Source organism: Marmota marmota, unplaced genomic scaffold (assembly GCF_001458135.2).
Source record: "Marmota marmota marmota unplaced genomic scaffold, marMar, whole genome shotgun sequence".
Lineage (NCBI taxonomy): Eukaryota > Metazoa > Chordata > Mammalia > Rodentia > Sciuridae > Marmota > Marmota marmota.
Genome location: NW_026000185.1, coordinates 13,135,965 through 13,160,210, shown reverse-complemented (window position 1 = coordinate 13,160,210; position 24,246 = coordinate 13,135,965). Strand labels below are relative to the sequence as shown.

Below are 24,246 nucleotides of genomic sequence, written 5' to 3'. Positions count from 1 at the left end.
TGAAGTCTGCCATTTTTATTTCATAGTGCCTCATGAGTAACGTAATGTTCTCTCAACCTTTTTAAGGGCTGTATAGTATTTTGCTGTGTGGAGAATACCCACTGATAGATATTCAGGATGCTTCCAGTTGTTCTCTGTAATCAAGGGCAGCAGTCAGCCTCCACATTACAGGTGTTTGGTCCATTTTTCTTATTTCATCAGCATGAGATTCCTGAGGCTGGAGTCTAGATCAAACATTTTGCCTTATGATTTATATCTCCTCTAGAAAGCTGAGACTAATTTTCATGCCCACCGTAATGCGTAATGTGCTCACTGACTCTCTCAGATGCTGATTGCTCCTTAACTTTTTCTTTCGTTTTTTTTCCCCTTAGTTGAGTCTTCTTTATACCTGCAGACCCTCCCCACGGCAATTCAGAGCATCCAATTCCAATTTCTTCTTCCTGTTGGTGTTGTTGATTGGGCTGTGTTTGGCGATAATACCTCTGACAATCAGCATGTCCCGGTAAGTGTGACTTGGTTTTCTAGAACATTCCCTTGCTTTGTCGTATGTGTTAAAGGGTCCCCTGTTTTCTTGGTTGGCTCTTCTCACGGTGTCCACCTGCACAGGTCAGTGAGTCCCCCTCTTTGCTTCTCTAGGGACCCACCTCCTTTCAGAACCTCCCTCTGGGCCCTGGAGGGTCTTGGTCCAATCCTGGAACTTGGCATGGAGCATGGGCATCATTTTTGTGAAAGCCAGTTGGGTCTTTCCTACCCTTTCCGAAGGACCTCTCTTCTGGTCCCCTTTTGGGTCACTTGTTTCTGATTGTCAAAGTAATGTGTGGTCATTGCAGAAGACCTGGCGGGTCGGGAGAGGCAGAGAGGAGCAGTAAGGTGCCCCCCCTCCTGCCAGGCTGGTTGAGGGAGGGGGTCTCACCCCTAGCACACATTTACCACACACTCCTGCACGCCAGGTGTTGAGCTAGATGCGAGGTTACGAAGACCTTAAGGACACAGGCGGAGGAGAATCTAGTGTGGAACTGGGGAGAGAGAAGTGCTCTGGACTAAGGATCTGAAGCTAATAGTTGGAATCTCGGTGATGTGGCTCTGTGTGTGGTGACCGCCTACACCAGAAGCCAGCAGACTTTCTAGAAAGGGCCAGGGAGTAAACAATCCAGGTTTTGCAGACCCTATGGTCTCAGCAACTACTCTGCTGGATCATGATGGATCACATATAAACAAACAGGTATGCCTGGGTTCCAATAAAGCTTTATTTATAAAAACACACACACAAACAAAAAAAAGCAGGTGGCGGGCCAGATTTGGCCCATGGGCTATAGTTTGCCAATTCCTGCCTTCAGTGCTCACGGAATTCTGTTTCATCTCTTTAAATTAAAAGACTATAAAGCATTGGGTCCCTCTCTCAGATTTTTAAAAAGTTTTTTGTCAATTCAATTCTATATTTGCCTTAATTTTTGCATGACAGTCATATTATATTAAAACATTTAAACAGTGCAGAAGATACAACTTGGAGAGAAAAATTGCCACTTATTCTTTTAAATAAGATTTTAGCTTTGATTTTTTTTTTTATAATAAATGCATTCACATGGTACAGTATTTAAGAAGCGCAAAAGAATCTATGGTGGAATTCATTTTCTAACTCTGTTTCCAAGCTGATTTGTTTCCTTGGGAGACAGTCGTCCCTCTGTGACCACCGCCTCTTCTCTCTCTCTCTCTCTCTCTCTCGCTCAGTGATTCTCTAGTATCCAGTCCTATGAATGGACCATAAGTTGTTCATCCATTTTCTTAAATGGCAGTTGGGTTGTTTCCAGGCATTTATTTTTACCCATGAAAACAGGGCAGCAGGGGCTGGGGCTGTAGCTCAGTGGTAGAGCGCTTGCCTTGCATACATGAGGCCTGGGTTTGATCCTCAGCACCACGTAAATAAATAAAAAAGTTAAAAAAAACAAAACAGGGCAGCAATGAACAATTTTACATATACCCTCTGTGATATAAATGTGGGCCTTTCTTTCAGGTCTTCATTTGACTGTTTTTCCATTGTAATTTTAAAAATTTGTTCTTTTTAGATAGACGTGGAGTAGAGTGCATTTGACATTTCTTTTCTCCGCTTTTTGTTTTGAAAACTGTCAAATCTATGGAAAAGCTGAGAAAAATAGCAACAGGGAAATGCATATTCTTTTCAATGGAATGTCCCAGTTAACATTTTGCTGTATTTTTTCCTACATAATTTTTGTTTTTTAATGATGTATGATTTGAAATGAAGTTATGATCACCATGCGATCTCACCACTAAAAGCTTCAGCATGTGAGTCCCCAAGAATAAGGACACTTTCCTTTACGTGTACACACAGTGACATTATTACACTTAATTAACTTAGTACTAATATTCCTGCCATTTTCAAAAAACTGTTCCAAAATTATCTTTTCTAGCTTTATTTTTAAAATACTGCTGGGTACGTATGGTGGTGCATGCCTCTAATCCCAGGAGCTTGGAGGCTGAGGCAGGAGGATCACAAGTTCAAAGCCAGCCTCAGCAAAAGCAAGGTGCTAAGCAATTCAGTGAGACCCTGTCTCTAAATAAAATACAAAATAGGGCTGGGGATGGGGCTCAGTGGTCGAGTGCCCTTGAGTTCAATTCCCAGTAACCCCCACCAAAAAAAATTTGCTTTTAAAATACTGATCTTTCAAGTTTCACACATTGCTTTCAGTTGTTATGTCTGCTTTAACTTCGTCTTTGAATAGTTTAGACCATTTTCATCAGAGTTGAGTTATAGGTTGGATAGTAGAATTCTGGACTTGTCTGGTTATTTTCCTACAAGACATTTCACTTGTTCTTCTTTCTTGAACATTCTTTAAACTGGCAGTTAGACCTAGAAACTTGATGAAAATTTTATGGTAAGCACTTTTGACCAGAATATTCCAGAAGGCCTGGGGATGAGGCACTTCCTCTGAGGCCTTGATTTACAAGACATTCTGGGTGTCCAGCAGTGGGACGCGGCCTGTCCTGCAAGCCTGGCCCTGAGCCCTCTGGCTCATGTTCTGCAGCATCCCTTCCTCAAAAGCCTGTGGGCCGTTCACCATCTTCAACACCACGTGGGATGTCGTCCCCCGGACGGTGAGCACCTTCCCCAGCTCGCTGCAGTCCCTGGTCCATGGCATCACGTCGGAAGCCTTTGCGGTGCCTTTCTTCATGATCATCTGGTGAGTGAGAACTGCCCCGACCCTGGAGAGTTCTCTCCCACTGAAATGCGTGGCTCCCCCACTGGGAAATGGAAGGTGTGTTAGTCAGCTCTCCATTCCTGGGACAAAATGCCTGAGGTAATCAACTTAAAAAGGAGGAAAGGTTCATTTTGTCTCATAGTTTCAGTCCATGGTGACTTGGCCCTGTTGCTTTGGTCCTGCGGTGGCACAGTACATCAGGCCGAAGCATGTGACAGAGGAAGTCAGTTGACCTCGTGATGACTGGGAAGCAAAAGAAAAGAAGGGGCGGGCGTCCCCTGACCTGTCCTCTTGCCTTGCAGCCTCGTCATGTTCTACTTCATCGCCCTGGCCGGAGCGCACAAACGGGTGGTTGTCCAGCTCCGAGAGCAGCTGTCCCTGGTGAGGAAGCTCAGGGCCCAAGGGCCATGCTGGTGGCACTAAACCAGGACCTGGTGCGGAAAGTTGCACTGCTCCCAGGGAGGGAGTGGACCTGCTGTGGCTCCTGCTCACCACCACTGTCCCCAAACCCCACCTGCGAGAAGCTGCTATAACCGAAGGCAGACTTAAGGAGGCTTAGTCAGCTTTTTCACTGCTGTGACGAAAAGATTATAGAACAATTATAGAGTAGGGAGGTTTACATGGGGGCTCATGGCTCATGGTTTCAGAAGTTTCAGTCTATAAGAGGCAGGCCCCATTCCTTGGGGCTCAAGGTGAGGCAGGCCATCATGGCGGAAGAGTGTAGCAGAAGGAAGCAGCTCACATGGTGATCAGGAAGCAGAGAGAGAGAGAGAGAGAGAGAGAGAGAGAGAGAGAGAGAGATCTCTACTTGCCAGATACAAATAGACACCCCAAGGCCACGCCCCCAATTCCCACCTCCTCCAGCCACGCCCACCACCGTGGTCACTCTCAGTTGATCCCTATCAGGGGATTAATTCACTGATCAGGTTAAGACCCTCACAGCCCAGTCATTTCTCCTCTGAACCTTCGTGCACGGTCTCACACGTGAGCTTTTGGGGACACCTCATATCCAAACCACAACAGGAGGTGACACTGGAGCTGAGGCTTGAATGACAGACAAGAGCCAGTTATTGGAGGTGTCCTCATTAGGGAAGAGAGTAGGATGTGGGGATTCCAGCCAGGGAAGGAGCCAGGCGCTTCTGGGGCACAGGAGAAGGGTGTGCGGCGGCCAGAGGGTGCTAAATGATGGGGAGAAGCAAGAGGGTCCTGGGACGTCCGCCAGAGTCCTAGCATAGCCTGGGGGACCTGGCAGGAAGGTTGGGTTTGTTCTGAGTGTGATGAGAAGCCATTGCAGAGTGTGAAGGAGAAGTCAGACGTGCATTTTTGGAAACTCACCAGCTGCTGGGTGAACACAGGACAGTGGTGAGGGACGCGAGGAGAAGAGACTGGATTGGAAGCCACTGTAGTAGCCCAGGGGTTGGGATCCTTGGCCCTGAATCTGAGAGGTGATTCAATAGGTAGAAAGCATCTTCGCTTTCAAGTATGTGAAATGTAACTTTCAAACTCATTTCTGGTTTTAGGAGAGTCGGGATAAGCGCTATCTGATCCAGAAGCTAACAGAAGCCCAGAAGGATGTGCGGAGCCATTAGGCTGAGCCTGAAGACACCGCGCTGCGTGCTTCTCAGCTGGTGACTGTCGCACCCACAAAGCCCCCCTGGGTTTTGAGCAGAAATTTCAAAATATATTTTTCTGGAATTTAGGCTTTTCCTGACAGGACTCTGTGCAGCTCCGGTGGCCTGGTTACAGAACCCAGCCTCTAATTAGGGCTTTTGGTGACGTGGTAAAAGCAGGTCAAGTGCCAGGTCTTCGCCTGTAGACCCAACAGCTCAGTGAGGACCTCACCTGAGAAACGAACTTCTTATGCCATTTAAGCCTTTACAACAAAATCCGAATGGGAGAGACATACTTTTTAAAAAGCTTATTGTGTTGTCTTTTGAAGTTAACCAGAGGTCATCCATTTCTGAAACTGGGTTTCATTGGAACCCAGGTCTAGAAACTGAAGAGGGTTCCTTAAAAAAAGTAGTGTCCCTCTTGAATGGTCTGAAGAGAAATCCTTGAATCTTGATGTTTCGAATAGGTGGTGAGAACAGGGAGAGGATCATCATGATCTGCTACCTGCTAGCAGAAGGGAAGAAAAGTGGGTCCCTGCTTTGTGAATACATGAATAAGCAGTCCCTGAAGTGTCCCCATCAGTCCTCTCCAGGAGGGGCCTTGTGGCCTTGTTTTCTGAGCTATCTGGGTATTTCCTGCAGCCTTAAGTTATCACTCAGGGGAAAACCTCCTTCAGCCGACTCTCCTCTACAAGCCTCAGTTTCCATCTGGTCCTGAGTTCTGAGATTTGGCAAGAGGAACCTGTACCATCAAAAGTAGGAGGCTTGTTCATCTCAGTGTTCCATTGCCCTTCTTGCCCCGAGGTCCCCATTTCTAAAGGACACTTCACATTCCTGAGCCAGGCTGGAAAGAGCTGTTGAGTAACTGCTGCTGAGAGTTACATGCCTGAGTGTTCCAGGGTGGAGATCACAACTCAGCCAGTCCAACAGTCCAGTGAAAATATACCAAACCAGACTGGATCAGCCAGCCCTGGTTTCTTAAATACACATTTCCACATTTTCAAGAGCTATTGTTTGCTTTCCTGTGCTGAACATTTTTAAATGCATAGGCCTTTATTTTGCATTACACGAGCAGAATCTTTCTTAAGATTTCCGTTATGGTAACAGCAATTTCTGTTATGGTGAAGACCATATGCAATAAATACCTCATTTTAAACGTACCTGAAATTGATAACCCTGGGCCTTTTAGTAGAAGGCCCAAGTTATTGCTTAATATAACCTGTTTTCATTTACATGTCTCAAAATCTTTTCTTAAAGTACTGTAATTTTGTAATAGACCGTTTTCTTCCTGCCATTATTTTTCTTCCTTTCTCTGGTTCCAAACCTTTCCTGGAATTTAAAGTTGGATACAGGTTTTGGAAAGCTGCTTCTAAGAATAATGTCCACCTACCCCCTCAACATCATCCCAGTACTCAAAACTGATTAGCTCCTTGCTCTGAGGGGGAAAGCAAGCTGTCGGAGCTTATAGATTTCTATACTCATGTTCCTTTGTTGCAATCTTTTTTTCTTTCTTTTTTGGGGATGGGGATCAAATCCAGGTCCTCACACATGCTAAGCACACACTCTTACCGAGCTACAACCCCAGCTCCAACTCAACCTTCTTCTTCCACAAAAGTCGTATTAACAGGAATATTTTTGTTCCTGTTGGACTGATGAGTTTTTCAAGTTTTGTTACAGTTGATGAGTTTCTAAATGTAACTGGCGTCATGGCATTTTGAGAAACCGAAAGTTCATTCTAGCATTTCTGAAAAAACAAGTTTTAATTGTAAGCATTTCTGCATAGTGCCTCTGTGCCTCTGTATGTATTATGTCTCTGCCTGTACCAGGCTTCTAAAGAGAGTCGTGTGTGTGTGTGTGTGTGTGTGTGTGTGTGTGTGTGTGTGTTGAATAAAATGAAAATATATTGCTGTTTTCATTCCGTTTTAAAACTGATACTGAAACAAATAACAGTAGTTTTAGTTAAAATGCTGCTAATTTGCATACCTCTTACTTGAATGTTTTGATATGTTTTGATAAGTTTAATAATTCCAAGTGATGTCTGTATAATTTTTAAAGTACGGCTGTCTAACACATGTGCATTAAAACTACTGATTAAACAGCATCTTTAAGGTTTTAAGATGTAATTGTATATATTCGAACCCATGGAGGCTTCTCATTGGCAATCAAGTGATCATGAAAAACAAGTCTGTTGTTGCTCTTGGCCTTTTCTGAAAATTAGATGAAAGAACTGTTTAATGTAACCATCAGAGGAATGCTTTTAAGACTCCTTGGCTCTGTTGAAGCCTAGAAGTGTACTTGTGCTTTTTAAACTTATAACACATAAAATTATTTCAGGCATTCCTCATCCCACTTCCAGAGAAAACCACTGATAATATTCATTTTTATTCTTCCAGAAAATTGATACATTCTTGCAGGCATATACATGTGAGTGTATGTTGTGAAATACAGATTTCCAAACTTCTTTTTTCTCCTTAATAACATCTTGAAGACCTTTCCATGTAAGCAGTGACCTCATTCTTTTTTATGGCTGCGTAGCATTCCACTGCACCTGTGGATATTTAACTATGCAACCATTAATGGATGTCTGGATTGTTTCTGCCTCCCCCTCACCCTTTGCAAAACACTGGGAGCTAGAATTTTTAAAGCTCCTGCAAACATTTCTGTGTTGCCCCATTCTGTTGTTTTTCGTAAGGCCGACTTGCAGGTTCTTGCAATCATAAAATGTTATTATCCCAGCAAAGAAAAGAATCCAGTTAGGCAAGTCTTTAGTTTGCATCAACCCTTCAGTTGGCAAAGTGAATTCCTGCAGCTACACATCAGATTGCCGCTACCCACTTGTGTTAGGTATTGGAGAAGAAGGAATTAATGTCGCCAGGGTAGCAATACAAGGTCCAATTCTTAAGAAATGAGAACTTCTGAGCCTATCTCCTTTATGTAGTGTGTGACTTTACTTACTTAGTTCTATTTTGTGTATTGTGTGTCTAATGTATGCAATGTGCTTGGGGCATGGATAGCTTTGCATCTTAAATACACATTTAAGAAGATGTGATTTTTTTTTTTTAAGAGAGAGAATCTTTTTTTTTTTTTTTTTTTTATGTAGATGGACACAACACAATGCCTTTATATTTTTTTTATGTGGTGCTGAGAATCGAACCCGGGTCCCGCCCGTGCTAAGTGAGCGCTCTACCGCTGAGCCACAATCCCAGCCCTCATCCTGTGATTTTGTACAATTGTCTTTTCTTCAATAAAGTATCCTTATTTTTTTAAAAATATTCTTTTTAGTAATAGATGGACACAATACCTTTATTTTATTTATTTATTTTTATGTGGTGCTGATCGAACCCAGTGCCTCACATGTGTTGGGCGAACACTCTACCATTGAGCCACAACCCAGCCCCCCTTATTTTTAAAATAGAAAAACAATACAAAAATTGATTTTAGATTTAATAATTGAATTAGGGAGTAATGTTTTTTATTTTTGAGATTTTGTTTTGTCACTTAAAAAAATGGAAACTACAGAGAAAATTTAAAATCATTCCTGAGTACCATGTATGGACACCCACTGCTAATCTTGGCAAAATTGCTTTTAGTATAGAAAGTTATGAAGAGAAGAAAACCGGAAATAAGGAAAGAAAGAAAAATTTAGTCTTCTCTCTTCTTTTTCACCAAAGAGTTGTGTTATCAAAAGTTCATTATCAACATTGCAGTGGGCTACATAATATAACAGCAGTCAGATGATTCAGTTTTTAACATTCCCTTAGCTCTTAATATCTTATTTCCAAATTATCCCAATAATAAATGACTGGAACATCATACATGTTTGTCAACACTTTTCTCCTTAAGAACAGAGACCTAGAGACTTTTAGCAAAGATATTGAACATGCTAAGGCATTTGGGAGCCAAATTTATATTTTCAGTAGCTTTATGTGAGACTGGTACATTGCATCATTATTAAGAACTTAAGATTCATCATAAGTTTGAATTAGTATATATAGTGTATTAATTTGAACACTGTAGACAACTAGCAATCTAAATTCAATTTTATAAGATCGGTTCATCTTAAAAATTTTTATAGTAAACTTGGGAAAACTATATAAAAAATCCAAGGGTGCAAAATCAAAGTTCCCCCTTCTGAAAGTCTCAACCTTCTGATGTTAACCAATATCAAACGTTGTATTTTATATTCTTCCAGATGTGCATCTTTGGTTCTTTTTCTGGCCTCATATAATACATCACTCATTTGAAAAGTTATATCTGTTGGGTAGATCTCCTACAAGTAGGACTGTCATCTTAGTGTATATATGCTTTCAGAAGTACATGTTGCAGGGCTGGGGTGTGGCTCAGAGATAGAGCACTCACCTAGACTAGGTTCAATCGTCAGCACCACATAAAAATAAAGGGGGCTGGGGATGTGGCTCAAGCGGTAACGCGCTCGCCTGGCATGCGCGGGGGCGTTGGGTTCCATCCTCAGCACCAGATAAAAATAAAATAAAGATGTTGTGTCCACTGAAAGCTGAAAAATATTTAAAAATTCTCTCTCTAAATAAATAAATAAATAAATGCACTTAAAACTAAAAAAAAAAAAAAATGTTGCAAATTTTCCCTCTTAAAAAAAAAAGTTGCAACAGTATAAAGGCACAGCAATAAAGTGGGTACAAAGTACAATATATATTCTGTAGGAAATCTGAAAATTGAGGACTGGGAAGAAAGTTAAAGTGGGCTGTCGGGCCTACTGAAGGCAACACTATTGGCCCCGTGGCCACCTGAGTTTCACTATGTAATTTCTACTGTGTGTTTTTTTGGTTTTCCGTTTTGTTTTGGTACTGGGCATTAAACCCAGGGGCGCTTTACCACTGAGCTATTTATTTTGGGACAGTCTTGCTAAGTTGCTGTGGGCCTCGCTAATAATTGCGGAGTCTGGCCTTGAAACTGGGATCTTCCTGCCTCGGCCCCCCTGGGATTACCGGGGTGCGCCACTGCACCCCACTAATTTCTAATTTTTAAGAGGAAGTAGGAAACAGAAAAATCTTCCACGGAGGTAAAGCAAAAGTTACAACGGCTATGTCAATAACCCTCCTGGTCGTCTTTCCCGGGAATTTCGATGAGAAACCTTGAGCCTGTCCAGACCTTTCTTAAGAGCAATTTAGCATTCTTATCGCCATAGCAACCCAAGGTTGCTTCTGAGTGATTGATAGGAACCGCATCCAATAGCCTGGGTCCATTTGCACCTCTCAGCCAATCACGTGAAAGCGTGGGCCCGGGGCGCTTCCACTGGTACCAGGACGAATTGCGTCTTCTTTACGTCTGCTACATCATCACTCCGCGCCAAGAGCAAAACTGACCCGCAGAGCTAAAGAGCGTCTGCTTTGTGAGCCGGGAGATGAGTTGCGCCGGGGCGGCGGCAGCTCCCTCCCTATGGCGGCTGCGCTTGGTCGCCCGGCGGCCTCTCTCAGGTAAAGCGGGGACGCGCGGCCGCAATATTGCCTTGGGTCAATGGGCCGGGGAAAGCTTCAGGTTCGGGTCGGAGAGGTCACGGGGAAGACGTTCTTATACGTCACAGGCACGCGACGGTGCGAGACTGCGTGACGTCATCCGGAGGGCGGGGTTTGTAGTACCCCGCGAGAGTGACAGGTGGATTTCGGAGTTGAAGCTTGGTTGGGGCTTCGGCTTAGGGTTGGCTCGGTGGGTGATGACGTAACCGCAGACCTGCCCTGAAATACACTGAAGACCGAAATGTTGAACTTGCATAGACAGTATTGCCTGCCCAGGCTTGAGCCCGAGATCGTTTTTCTTTCTGCTAAAAATGTCGCTATTATATACATTTACAAATATGAGACGATACCCACTATTCTCATGAATATGTGCTAATTTTAAAATGGAGATTAGCATGAAAATGTTTACAGTGTGCCATCTGCAAGTGGAGATATTTCCTTGATTAATAAATGGATTCGAATTTTTAAATTTAAAATTTTTAAATTTTAAAATGACGAATGTTATTTACTATCAATTCATAAGCTGCTTTAAAATCCTCCCCTATACCACTGAAGAATTTCCAGGGACCGTCATTGGATATGGGATACATGGATATAAAATGATAAAATTGAGGGCACTGACCCTAGATTGCAAAGTATGTGATAATGCGATCAGAACTCAAAGAGTTGTTGAATGTGGATTTTAATGCAGTCCTGCTGAGCCGATGAGTGTAACATAATAAGAATCATTCATTTTATTTATAAAGTTACTTTGCTTCCCAGATCACATTTTATCCTCATGATAACTCAGGAAGAAAAGTTTTATTATTATATGTTTTCCCTTCAAAGGAAATACCTTGGCCAGTGTGGTGGCATATGCCTATCATCCCAGCTGTGTGGGAAGCTGAGGCAGGAGGATCCCAAGTGTGAGGTCAGCCTAGGCAATTTAGTAAGCCCAGTCTCAAAATAAAACTAAAAAGGGCTGGGGACAAAGCTCAGTGGTGGAACTCCCCTGGGTCAGTCCCCATTGCTGGGAGGATGGGGGGATAGCCTGATTATTGGGAATTTTTTTTATGTAAGAAATATTCTGATTTGTGTGATTTATAATTAGAAATTGGAAAAACATTTTCTTTGTTCTTTAAATTGTACATGGTCCTTTTATGCTTTGCAGAAAAAAAAAAAATGATTGCTATCTGCAGACCCAGGGACATGTATTTCTGATTCTAGGCATATTCATTCTGGGGCCCATCTCATGCTTTACAAAGATACTTTGCTGAGATTGTGAAAAAATGGAAATAGCAAATATTATGATACCCAGGCCTTTCACCACCATTCCACAAACCCCACTACCCCCACCACCACCCCTGTCAAAAAACCTCAACTTATCAAGTACCTGCATCTGGTAGGTTTTTTTTTGTTCTGTTTGGGTACTGTGGATTGAACCCAGGAGCCTTTAACCACTGAAGCCCTTTTATTTTTTATTTTGAGACAGGGTCTCACTGAGTTGCTTAGGACCTCACTAAATTGCTGGCTTTAAACTTGTGATATTCCTGCCTCAGCCTCCTAAGTTGCTGGAATTATAGGCATGCACCACCATGCGCGGCAGGGTGCCTGAATCTGGAAGAGTGAAGTCATGTTAGGGAACAGTCTAGTCTGTTTTAAATACAAACATAATCCTGCCTGTTGCCTGTTAATAGCCCTGTTAATCTGTGTGGGTTTGAACTCAACCTGTATACTCAGCCCCTTGCTATTTCTCAGTAACTTTTTAAAATGTACTGGGTTGTCCCTAACTTTGTTTCCCATAATATGTTTTTGGGTACTGGTACAAGTGAAAGAACAAGTAAACGAGATAATTTTGAAAAATTGAGCCAACTCTTCAACTTCCACTATTAGATCCCATCTTTCTACAAGGAGATCAGTCTGCTGGAGGCACCAGTCCTTGGACTTGGAGGCATAAACTTATGTCAGGCTACTTTGATTTTGTGCAAGGTCTCATATTGTTCTCCACATGAAATATGACCATGGCAACAGTGACCCACTGTCTGATGGCACAGCCCTGAGTGGGGTAGTATGATTGGCAGGTCTTAGACCCCATCTGGTCTTTGATCTCTGGTTCTTGGACTCAATCCAGATTCTTCAGTCAGACATGCTCAGTGAGATGGAGCAGGTCATGCAGAGGAGGAGACCAAAGCAGAGTCAGGATACTTCGGAATCTCATCTCCACACTTCTTTGTTTAAAGACCTGAACTGGTAGAAAAGTTCAAATTAAGAACCACCAAGCCTATGCGCCTTGTGTCCAAAGCCCTCAGGCATTTTTAAATGGAAGAACCATAGGTGTACCCAAAATAAGTTTTTTCACACATATTCTGGTTGTGAAAAGATACAATAGTCACAGCATAAGTGCCATGAAGCATATTTCAAAATGATTCCAGTGTAGGTCAGAGTTGACACTACCAACTACTTGACCTCTGTGTCTCAATTTTTCTATCTACCAAATGGGGCAAACCCACCTTAGACACCTAAGCATACTACGGAACCCTTCTCTTGGTGGGATACTTCTTGAGATCCCCTAATTTGGGGCTCAGATTAACCATTTATTGATGTTTTAATAAATTAAATCCCGTGTGTCCTAAAGAGTTTACATTTTGAAGATAAGAGGAGTTCAGTTGAAGAGATTTGGGACCAAATGATTTAAAAAAAAAAAAAAACCTGAGTCACAAGGCCAGGCTCTGAAGACCCAGTGCCCACAGGGTGGTGTTTAGGAGGACGTCAGCTGTGGTTTCCACCTTTGCCTGCAGAGGCTTGTAGAATACCTGTGGTGGGGTGGGACGGGAGCTTCCTGGAGATCAGCTGGGGAGGGGCCGAGTGGTTTTGAGTCGAGGTTGCGGCCACTCCACAGCCTGGGTTGGAGAGAACAGCAGGAAGAGGGGGTGAACTGGGAACCATGCCCTCTGGAAGCGGCCTCCAGGGTCACCATTCCCTGGTGAGAAGACAGGCTGGGCCTTTCCAGATCTCTACCCTTAAAGTGAAGTGGAAGCCCAGATCGTTAGGTGAGATCTTCTGTGTTTTAACACTGCAGGTTCACACTGTCCAACACTGTTAAACACTTCCACGTTTAACACTGCAGAACGCACCGTGGGCACGTCTGCCCAGAGGAGGTCGTTCATGACCTTCGTCCTAAAGTGCCCCCTGTCTGTTAAGTATCTCAGCCAGGCAAGGTGGCACATCTGTTCAGGAGGCTGAGACGGGATCGCAGGTTCAAGGCTGGCCTGGGTAACACAGCGAGACCCTGTCCCCAAATAAAATCAGAAGGGCTGGGGCAATGTGGCTCAGTGGTAGAGGCCTAGCACGTGTGATGCCCTGGGTCGCATCCCCAGTGCAGAAGGCGGGAAGGGAGGGAGAAAGAAGCGTCTGGATTTCTCCTGGGAGTAATGAAGGACCCACACCCGCATTGCAGCTTGCGGGGGCAGAGTCGCCGCGAGGGCCCACAGTTCTGGGATGACCTTAGACAACGTCAACCGCGCCGCCCTGGACCGAATCATCCGGGTGGATCATGCAGGTGAATATGGAGCCAACCGAATCTATGCGGGCCAGATGGCCGTCCTGGGCCGGACAAGCGTTGGGCCGGTCATTCAGGTGGGCACTTCCTTGTTCTTCTCAGCCTGGTCCCCCGATGGGTGGATCTGAAGGCCTTGCAGTAATGACCACATCAGTCACGCATTCCTTCCCCAGGGAGGTGCCGCCACCCTCCAGAGAGCGCACCCTGGTTCCTGGGGGCAAGGTGTGGAGCACAGATGCAGAGGGCAGGAGGAGACCAACCGTGTGTGGGTGGCATTCAGATTTCATGGAGGGCACAGGCGGTGACCCAGAACATTGAGAAGAGAATAATGAACAAACATTTGCTACCGATAGTACTTACATTCACCCGTGTTTTCACCCCAGATCTCAAAGCTCACTCAAGCCAGTGGTTGGGGGTGGGGACCATCCAAGATGAGTTGCCTGCTCTGAGTCCTTGGGCAAGTTACTTAACCTCTCTGTGCCTCACATTCTTCACCTGTATAATGGGGATAATGATAGTTTGCTCTTCACCAGGTGGTTGTGGATTGAGCAGGTGACCTGTGTGAAGCCATTTGACAGTAGCTGGCACTAAGAAGGGCCACCTGCATGTTGGCTGTTTCCATTCTACTTTTTGCATTTGATAGCAGTTGTGCTCACATTCTAGTGATCTGGAAGGGAATTAGCACTAGTTAACATTCCGTCGTCCTGGTTTTGAAATGGGTGAGACATCTTGCTCATGTGCGTGGATCTGTGTCACTGAGTGGGCGTTGTGGTTCTGGGGGACCCTGTGGGACCATGGCCCATGGCATCCTTAGCTGCTCTTGAGATGACAGGCTCCTCTGTTGGTTTGTTGGTATTCCCTTCTCCGTGACAAAGACTCCTTTTAATCTGATGTTTTAGTTTTTCAGTGACTTTGGGGACTGGGGAGACAGCGGTTGTCCTGGTCCCCGTTTCCCTTTGACCTCCCACCTGCCAGGGTGGCCTCCGTAGCGCCTGCCTGTCTTCATTCTTCTGCTTCTTAACAGAAAATGTGGGATCAAGAGAAGGACCATTTGAAGAAGTTTAACGAGCTGATGGTCGCCTTCCGGGTCCGGCCAACGGTTCTCATGCCCTTTTGGAACGTGGTGGGCTTTGCCCTGGGTGAGGCTTGTGTGAGCTTCCGGGTCTGGTGATTCATCACGTGGGTCCCATTTACTCAGGTTTTTTTTTTTTTTTTAAGTTAAATTGATTGGATTTCTTTTTTCTTTTTCTTTTTTTCTTAAATTTCTTTAAGTGTTCTTTTATAAATAGAAAGTACAATAAAAACAAACAAGAGGGGGAACAAGCCAGCCTAATTCAGTTGTAGCCAGACACTGTCCCTGGCCCAGATCTAAACCTGAGGTCTGCAAGCCCTTTTAATCAGGGAGTGGGGAGGAGAGTAGCCTGTTCAGAAGGTCAGAGGCACACTCACCCCAAGAGCAGACTTCCTCTTGGCAGTAATCAGGTTCAGAGACCCTCAGGAGCTGGATGAGGCGGCTCACGCCTGCATTCCCAGCTTCTCGGGAGGCTGGGGCAGGAGAATCTCAAGTTCAAGGCCAGCCTGTCTCAAAGTCAAGTTTCAAGAGGACTGGGGGGCAGCTCAGCGGTAGAGCGCGTGTGCTGAGCGTGCCGAGCGAGGCCCTGGGTTTCCGTGCCCAGCCCTGCAGGGGAGGGGGGCAGCACAGGAACAGGAAGAGCTTTCTCACCCTGTGATTCAGAGTCTAAGGGGGGTCCCGTCTCACCTCTAACTTTGCCCCTGAGGACACACGGTAGCATCTAAAGCGCTTTCAGGGGTCACCTCTGAGCAGGTGCCGTGGCATCTAGCTGGCAGAGGTCAGGGATGTCAGATATCTGACAGTGCTCAGCACACACCCGCCCCAAAGAATGACCCGGCCTCAAATGTCCTGTGCAGAGAATCCCTGGTGTAAGGCCATCTGCCTCCCGGGGGTTTCTGTCCCGTACTTTATCACTCTGCGTTTGGCGATTCCAGGCGCCGGCACTGCCTTGCTGGGGAAGGAAGGCGCTATGGCCTGCACCGTGGCGGTGGAGGAGTCCATAGCGCATCACTACAACAACCAGATCAGGACGCTGATGGAGGAGGACCCTGAAAAGTACCAGGAGCTTCTTCAGGTGACTGACGGCGTTTGAAAGGGGCTGCCCAAGGGAGGAAGGACAGATTGGCACAGTTGGCGGGAAGACAGACTAAGGATGTTAAGGGATGACTCAGACAACTAATTGTTAGCTCCTCATTTTAAAGTTGAACAAAATAGCTGGGTGCGGTGGCACACGCCTGTAATCCCAGTGGCTAGGGAGGCTGAGGCAGGAGGATTGCGAGTTCAAAGCCAGCCTCAGCAGCTCAGTGAGACCCTGTCTCTAAATAAGATACACAATAGGGCTGGGGATGGGGCTCAGTGGTCGAGCACCCCTGAGCTCAATCGTTGGTACCTAAAAAAAAAATAAAAATAAAAAGATTTGAACCAAATGAAGCACAGAGAGGTGTAGCCATTTGCTGTGGTCACATAGCCTGGGGAGAGCGGGGCTACACCCCATATCTCCCGTGCTTTGCTGCACATCCCTATCATTGGTGGATTCTGAAGAGTGAATGAGACTAAACAGATGAAGTAATAGATGTCCTCAGATAATTTCCCATAGCAAATTGGGGAACTGTTTGAATTGGGTAGTTTCATTTTCCTGTTCTTAGAGATGGCGTCTTGCTGCGTTGCCCAGGTTGGCTGGAATTCCTGGGCTCCAGTGATCCTCCCACCTCGGCCTACCCTGGGCTGCATCTGCAGGTGTGCACCTGCACACCCAGCTCTATGGAACCATGCAGTTTTTAAAGCCCAAATCAGAAGCTGGCAAACCCCAGCCTGTGTCCACCCCTGTTCTATAAATAAAGTTTTATTGGAACCAGCCGTGCCCACCATTTGCCTTGGGGCTGCCCCTGCACACAGCACAGTGGTGGAGTGGAGTGCCGCAGTTGCGCGCAGGGAGCATCCCAGCCGCCTTCACTGGCACTCTGTGGCCCCTCCTGGGGACAGTGGCCTCCCCAGCCCCAGACCTGACAGGGAGGGTCGGCCTTTGGAATAAGGTGAACCTCGGGCGAGTGGCGCCGACTTGCGGCACCTCCCTTTTATCTAAGTAGGTGATCAAGAAGTTTCGAGATGAAGAGCTTGAGCACCACGACCTGGGCCTGGAGCACGACGCGGAATCGGTAGGGACCTGACGTCACGGTGCGCGTGGGGGAGTGGAGGTTTCTGCTCCCAGAAGAACTCACAGTAAAGCGCTGGCCCAAGGGAAGCCGCCCCGTCCCTCGCTAAAGCAGAGCAGCAAGTGCGCGCTGCTCCAGAGGGGGATCCCGCTTCTGCCTGATCCCTGTCCTGTCCCCAGGGCCTGGCAACGTCCCCTTTCCTGTGAGAAACGGGGTGACGCCAGGATTTTGGCAGTGGCAGACGCATTCCTGTCTCTCAAATAGCTTTTGTCCCAAGTTAAATTGCTTCCCAGATCTTATTTCTTTTTTTTTTTTTTTTAATTTTTTTTTTAAGGGGAGAGAGAGAGAGAGAGAGAGAGAGAGAGGGAGGGAGGGAGAATTTTAATATTTATTTTTTAGTTCTCGGCGGACACAACATCTCTGTTGGTATGTGGTGCTGAGGATCTATCCCAGGTCGCACGCATGCCAGGCGAGCGCGCCACCGCTTGAGCCACATCCCCAGCCCCCAGATCTTATTTCTGACTCAGAGAAGTCCCTTCTGCTTGGTGGCCCTGACTCACACAGAAGTGAGCACGTGGCATGTTTCCTGTGGCTTTTGTCTGCTGTGCAGTGCTGGGTCTGAGCCCAGGGCCTCCCGAGTGTTGGACACACGTTCTGCGTCTCCAGCTCTTGTTTTTGCGATTTGTTGTTATTAGTGGGGTCCATTTTGACAACCCCGTGTGTGGACTATCATTAGACCCGTCTGAGTCTCCCAGACGTCCTCTTACCCGCCTCTCGTCCCTCCCCTGTACCCTTTAACTCCTTTAGTTTATTTGTTGATTTTTAAATCAGTGCTCTGTAGACACATGAAGGTAGGTTTGCAGAGGGCCATTCATACGTGGGTGGGACCATCGGTCGGTTTTACTACACAGGGTGCCCCTCCACCCCCTCCACCCCTCCACCCCTCCACCCCCCTTGTGGTTTCTAACAGGCCCCAGCATACGTCGTCCTGAAGAGCGTTATCCAGGCCGGGTGCAGCGCGGCCATCTATTTATCAGAACGACTTTAAAGTCTGCCTACTCCTCCCTTCTGTAAAGACAGTGGCCGTTTCATGAGTGACACTGACGGAGAAGGAACTGTACAGTTATTATTATGTGAATCTTGTTAATAAACTAGAAGTTTTTCGTTAATAAAGCTTTCCAGTGCTGGTTTCTTCCTGCAGCCTGACGCCTAAGGCTCATAGGTCACCGGGTCCGTTCAAATTGCAGCAAAGGAAGCGGGTCCTTGTTTGGTCTCGTGCTTAATTTTGTCCTTCAGCTTCAAGAATGAATCAGTAAGTCAATAGGAATCTTTTTTTTTTTGGTCCGTTTGTGATGCTGGGGATGGGCAGGGCCGCTAGCTTGCTAGGCAAGTGCTGTACCCCGGGCTCCCTCCCAGCCTCAGGGACCTTTAAGGGGGAAAAGCTGGAGTTCACTGGTGACAAATGGCAGTTTAAAACCTGAGGTGTTCAAGTTTTACTGAGCAAGATTATGAAGTCCGTGGAGTCAGCTGAAGGCTCATTGTTTCTGCTCTGAGCTGTGTGTGTTGGGGTGGGGTCTGAGGTCTCAACACTGTCCTCCACCCACAGGTCCTAGGAGGTGGGCCGTTAGGAGGTGACCAGGCCAGGGGTAGAGGCCTCAGGAATGGAGCTAGCACCTGATACAGGAGGCCTGAGACGCCTCAGCCCTTCCACCCTGTGCCACAGAGGATGCCGTCTCTGTGGAGGGGACCGTCACCAGACACAAATCTGCTGGCACTTTGACCTGGGACTTCAGGACCTCCAGAACTGTGAGCAGGACATTTTTGTGTTTATAAGCCACTCAGCCTGCGCTGTTTGGTTCTAGCAGCCAGAACAGAGACGGGCGTGTTAATCCCAGAGCAGGCCGATTTGTGGATCATTTGCAAAGTCAGATTATAACTATTTCCTTAAGGTCTGTTACCAAAGGAATGAACCGAAACTAAGATTTTCATACTTTAGCTGAGCACAGTGGTGCACACCTGTAATCCCAGCGTCGGAGGAGACTGAGGCAGGAGGATCGCGAGTTCAAAGCCAGCCTCAGCAACTTAGTGAGGTGCTAAGCAACTCAGTGAGACCCTGTCTCTATATAAAATATAAAAAAGGGCTGGGAGTGTGGCTCAGTGGTCAAGTGCCCTTGAGTTCAATCTCTGCTACCAAAAAAAAAAAAAAGATTTTCATACTTTGAGGAACTATTATATGGTTCCCAAATTTTAGTATTATTTAATAAAATCTTAGATCGGTGGTTCTCCTGACTATATTGCCGGGTTCTGTTCATGACTAAAAGGCTCAGGGGTCACTCCAGTTGAACTGGGCTAACTGGGCTGAGCAAAATAACCACACAAGAGACACAAATACCTTTTTATTTGGGGTTGCTGTGACGGCTCCTCTGACCTTAAGGGTCCGCAGGAAGAGAGAGAAAACACACACACACACACACACACACACACACACACACACGTGCGCGCGAGCGCCGACCCCTGTTACTGAGGAGAAGCTATTCAAAGGAGGCAAGGGGTCAGGTTTCAGGGGCTGAGTCTATCTTCATGATGTCACTGTCAGCAGGTTGACTGACACCTGGGTAGGCCACACCCAAGGGCACGGTAAGAGAAGGGGACACACACAAGGCACTTCCATGGAAGATTCTATCCTAAACAGGGCAAGGGGTTATATTACAAAGGAACAGGTGAGCATAGCTTCACCCATGGGGCTGTAGCAAGACAAGCCTGGGCAGGAAGACACAGTCACTCGAACCCTAGAAGAGCGGGGCAGTCTAGCAGCACGGGTGCCTGACGCCACATCGCCCAGCACATGCGAGGTTGGTCTCCCACAACTGTACCTTAGGAAGTCCTTTGAAGCTTTTAAATTTTTTCATCTTGGCTGGGCACAGTGGCACACTCCTATAGTCCCAGCTGCTTGGGGCACTGGGGCAGGAGGGTCTCTTGAGCCAGGCATTTGAAGTCAGCCTGGGCCACATAGCCAGACCCCATCTCTGAAAGGGGGAAAAATAAAATTCGGTTCTTAGACCAAAGGTTCTGGCTTGCCGAGGCTGGTGCCAGGCTCAGAATGATTTCAGAAGGTCCTGGTGATTCAGGCCTGGGAGCCCCGCGCCAAATGCTGGCTTCTGTGACTTCACCTCCCAGGGGCTGGCCTGGCTAGCTTTGTGTTGGACAGGGGACACACTGGGGATCTGGATTTGTCTTCTGTGTCCTCCTTTCCACAACTAGGAGTGGATTCAGCTCAGTGATCTCGTGAGTGTCTTCCAACAGTCCTTACAGTCAACACGGAGGGGAAGGGTGACGCGATTCCTGGTTCAGGCCCAAGCTGCGATGCCAGACGCCTGCTGCTTCCCTGCGTGGAGCTGGCTGCCCAGTCCCACACTGTGGTGCTGCCTGTGGCCACATTATCGCTTGGGTGCCTCGTCCTTCTCTCCTGTGGGAGGCCGTGAGTCGATGAGGGCCAAGCGTCTGCTTCCAGTTCTTGGCACCCGGAGGTGCCCACCTAAAGGAAGGAGGTGGAAAGGAGGGTGGGCATTGGGGGGAAGAGGACGTTCCCAGGCAGCGGCAAGACTGCCCTGGATTCAGCCTCCAGATCTTCTTCCTGTCACCTCTGACCTCTGGATGCTGGAGGGTCCTCGGGTGCGGCCCGGCCCTGCTCTCGGCCTGTCTTCTCAGGTATCTCCCTGCGTCTGCTTCCTCCACATTTACATCTCAGGCCCGACCTCCCATTTTCAAATACCCAAGTGCCTCCCTGACTCCTCTTGGAAGTCGAAGAGGATTTCCAAGGCCCCAGATGAACTCTCCACCCAAACCCACCTCCCGTCATGGCTGACGGCAATACCCACCTTCCAGTGCCCAGGCCCAAATCCCCGCAGTCACCTCTGACTCCTGGCCGTCCCTGCCCTCCAGTCAGCCAGGACAGCTGGGACTCCAGATCCCTCCCACCACCTCCGCTGCCACCTCTCAGGCCCCGCTACCCTCCCTCCCACCTGGACTCTTCCAGAAGCCTCTGACCGCCTCCTGCTCCTCCCACAATCCATTCTTAACCCAGCAGTAGAGAGACGCCTAGAGCCACAGCCACATCAGCTCAGGGCTCAGCTCAGATGCCCCCGTGCATCCCCAGCCCCCTCACAGTACAAGTCAAACTCCCTAAGACGGTGTGCGAGACCCCCCAGAGACCCTGCTCCAGCCAACCAGGCTCCTCAGAGGTGCCAGGCACACTCCTGCCTGATGTGATTCCCAGTGGCGGTGGCCTACGCCTGGAATGCTCTTCCCCAGATGGCCCTCACAACTGCCAAGCGATTACTCGAATGCCACCCTTCGAGGGAGGCCCACCCTGACCACCCTTTTCAAATTTGCAAGCCCCACCCCAGCCTCACATACCTGTGGCTGGATGGTACTTACCACCCTCCGGTATACTATGTGATGAGCTCTGTGAGGGCAGGAAGCTTTGTTTTAGCCACCAATGCATAGTAGGTGCTCAATAAATAGTGACTATGGGACTGAATGGAGAAACAGCTCTCTTGAGAGGGGCATGGTTCAGTCAGAGAGTGCTTACCTATGGCGCATGAGGCCCTGAGTTCAGTCCCCAGCACCACACACACACACACACACACACACACAGAACAAAAGAAATAGCTGTCCCATGTTAAAAGTCATTTTTCAATGACTTTGCTGAGATACACATGGAACTAGCCTGGAATTCAAATAACTAGTAATTCCAGGCTAGTTCCATGTGCATCTCAGCAAAATTCAATGGCTATTTATTGAAAAAAAAAAAAAAAAGCCACCAGGAAACTAAAGGAAGTCCACTCCAATGTTTCTGGCTAATGATTAAAAAAACAATCTGGATATCCAAGTGCAAAAGAATGAACTTGAACCCCAACCTCATAGCATTTTACAAAAATTAACACAAAATACACTAAAAATTCAAATGTTAGTGCCCAAACTCAAACGCTCTGAGAAGATGATATAAGTTCACATCTACATGACCTTGAGTTAGGCTACAGTGTCTTCAGTATGACACCACAGCACAAGCAACAAAAGAAAACTGTTTCATCAAAACATAAACTTTTGTGCTTCAAAAGACACTGTCCAGCTGGGCTCAGTGGCACACATCTGTCATCCCAGGCTCCGGAGGCTGAGACAGGAGGATCACGAGTTCCAAGCCAGCCTCAGCAAAAGCGAGGCGCTAAGCAACTCAGTGAGACCCTGTCTCTGGATAAAACACAAAACAGGGCTGGGGATGTGACTCAGTGGTCAAGTGTCCCTGAGTTCAATTCCTGGTACCAAAGGGGGGCGGGGAGAAAAAGGCACTGTCTAGAAAATGAAACCATAGAATGGGAGGAGATATTTGCAAACATATTTCTGATGAGGGACTCATATCCAGAACATATAAAGAACACTTACAACTCAACAGTAAAAAGAGAAACGGCCCCATTAAAGAGAAGCTGGGTGCGGTGGTGCATACCTGTAATCCCAGTGGCTTGGGAGGCTGGGGCAGGAGGATGGCTAGTTCTAGGTCAGCCTCAGCACCTAAGCAAGACCCTGTCTCTAAATGAAATATAAAAAGGGCTGGGGATGTATGTGGCTCAGTGGTTAAGACCCTACTACCTAAAAAAAAAAAAAGAAAAAGAAAGAAAAAAGAAAAGCACAACAAGAAGCCGTATCACAATCAATAGGATGACTGTCCCCCAAAAGGTGGGAAATAGGTGTTGGTGAGGACGTGGGGAGACTGGAGTCCTCTGGTGGGAGTGTTAAGTGGTGCAGGCACTTGGGGAAACAGCCTGACAGTGTCTTGTTAAAGATGATGTAGCAGCTCCTAGGTATGAACCCAACAGAATCAAAAACATGTTCCAACAAACACTTAGGTCATGCTCGGGCATGAGTCACTACACCCAGAGGAAATGACCCAGATGCCCATCAGCAGGGAGCGGAAGAGCAAAAGGTGGTGTGCGTGCAACGCGGCACCACCCAGCCACGAGAATCAGACACACAGATGCCCACGGGAACCTGGGGAGCGTCATAAACATGCTCGATGTATCATCCTAAGGAAAAGGGACAGTGAAACCGCACCCCATGTCCTTCCTGTCCCCAACCCCAGTCACGTTAAGGAACAAGGAGAGCGAGGCTGGGCTGGAGGGACCCCGGGAGCTCGGACGTCAGCCATGTCTGTAGGAAGCTGCTCTCCTCCCGCCCCAGCCCAGGCACTCCTTGGGACGCTGGTGGGACAAGCAGGTAAGCAAGCCCAGGCTGCTGTGCCACGCTCCTGCAGCCCCACAGAACTCCTTCTCTGAGCGGGCATGGGGCAGAGCCGAGGGCACTGTGGAAAGGATGTGTGTCACCTGTCCAGCCAGCCACCACTGCACAAAACACTGAGAGGGAGAGGAGGGGCTGCTGGCAGAGGGACGGGGGGGACGGAGGTGCTGCCTGCCAGCCTGTGGCCCCTGCACTCTCCTCAGCAGCTCTGATCTCCTGTTAGCTTTCCCCACAAAGCCCCGACTCCCGGGCTGTCTTCGGGCACTTTTCTTGGTCTGTTGGCAACCTGCCCCACCTCCCTGGCACAACCTGGCTGTGGATGAGACACTTGGGGACAGAGTTTCAGTACAGAAAGATGGAGATCATTCTGGAGATGAATGGAGGTGATGGTTGCCCAACAGCGTCACTCTACTCAATGCCACTGAGCTGTATGCTGAAAAATGGCTTAAAAAGCAGGTGGACATGGTGGATGGTGAACCCACATGGTAAATGAAAGGAGCCAGACCCAAAAGGCCACTTTTTTTTGGTACCGGGGATTGAGCTCAGGGGTACTTGGCCACTGAGCCACATCCCCAGCCCTAGTGTCTCACTAAGTTGCTCAGAGCTTCGATAAGTTACTGAGGCTGGCTTTGAACTCATGATCCTCCTGTCTCAGCCTCCTGAGCTACTGCGATGGTGTGCCCAAGCCCCAAAGGCCTCTTTTGAGTCCATTTATAGGAAATGTCCAGAAGAGGCCAATCGGTAGAAACCAATTGTAAATCAGTGATTACCTTGGACTGGGAGGAAATAAGGAGTCACTACTGATGGATGTGGATTGGCGGGGTGAGAATGTTCTAGAATGAGTGATGATGGTCATCAACTTTGTGGATCTAGTT

The 24,246-nt window shown here is 47.3% G+C and overlaps 2 protein-coding genes across 5 annotated transcripts in view; both read left to right on the top strand.

Annotated features, from left to right (window-relative positions):
- Window positions 1–6,941, top strand: part of Tmc7 (transmembrane channel like 7) — a 45,973-nt gene extending 39,032 nt beyond the window's left edge. For 2 of the 4 annotated variants that reach the window (XM_015491114.2, XM_048789577.1), the window contains 4 exons: window positions 372–502; window positions 3,042–3,197; window positions 3,518–3,596; window positions 4,736–6,941. In XM_015491114.2, coding sequence (XP_015346600.1) covers window positions 372–502; window positions 3,042–3,197; window positions 3,518–3,596; window positions 4,736–4,804 — 435 coding nt within the window. In that variant the 3' untranslated portion in view covers window positions 4,805–6,941. Of the gene's footprint in view, window positions 1–371; window positions 503–2,981; window positions 3,198–3,517; window positions 3,597–4,735 lie in introns of those variants that run through there. The other 2 variants (XM_048789576.1, XM_048789578.1) reach the window with 2 other exon arrangements.
- Window positions 6,942–10,119: 3,178 nt separating this feature from the next.
- Window positions 10,120–18,280, top strand: Coq7 (coenzyme Q7, hydroxylase). Its single transcript, XM_015491113.2, has 6 exons — window positions 10,120–10,278; window positions 13,754–13,932; window positions 14,880–14,994; window positions 15,863–16,002; window positions 17,015–17,083; window positions 18,051–18,280. Exons 1-6 carry the CDS (start codon window positions 10,206–10,208, stop codon window positions 18,126–18,128), a joined length of 654 nt encoding a protein of 217 aa, XP_015346599.1. The 5' UTR covers window positions 10,120–10,205; the 3' UTR covers window positions 18,129–18,280.
- The last annotated feature ends 5,966 nt before the right edge of the window (window positions 18,281–24,246 follow it).

Coding starts and splice junctions, on each gene's coding strand:
- Coq7 (XM_015491113.2), top strand. CDS start 10,206: ATGAGTTGCGCCGGGGCGGCGGCAGCTCCCTCCCTATGGCGGCTGCGC. Junction 10,279..13,753: donor CGCCCGGCGGCCTCTCTCAG/GTAAAGCGGGGA, acceptor CCCGCATTGCAG/CTTGCGGGGGCAGAGTCGCC. Junction 14,995..15,862: donor CGTGGTGGGCTTTGCCCTGG/GTGAGGCTTGTG, acceptor TGGCGATTCCAG/GCGCCGGCACTGCCTTGCTG.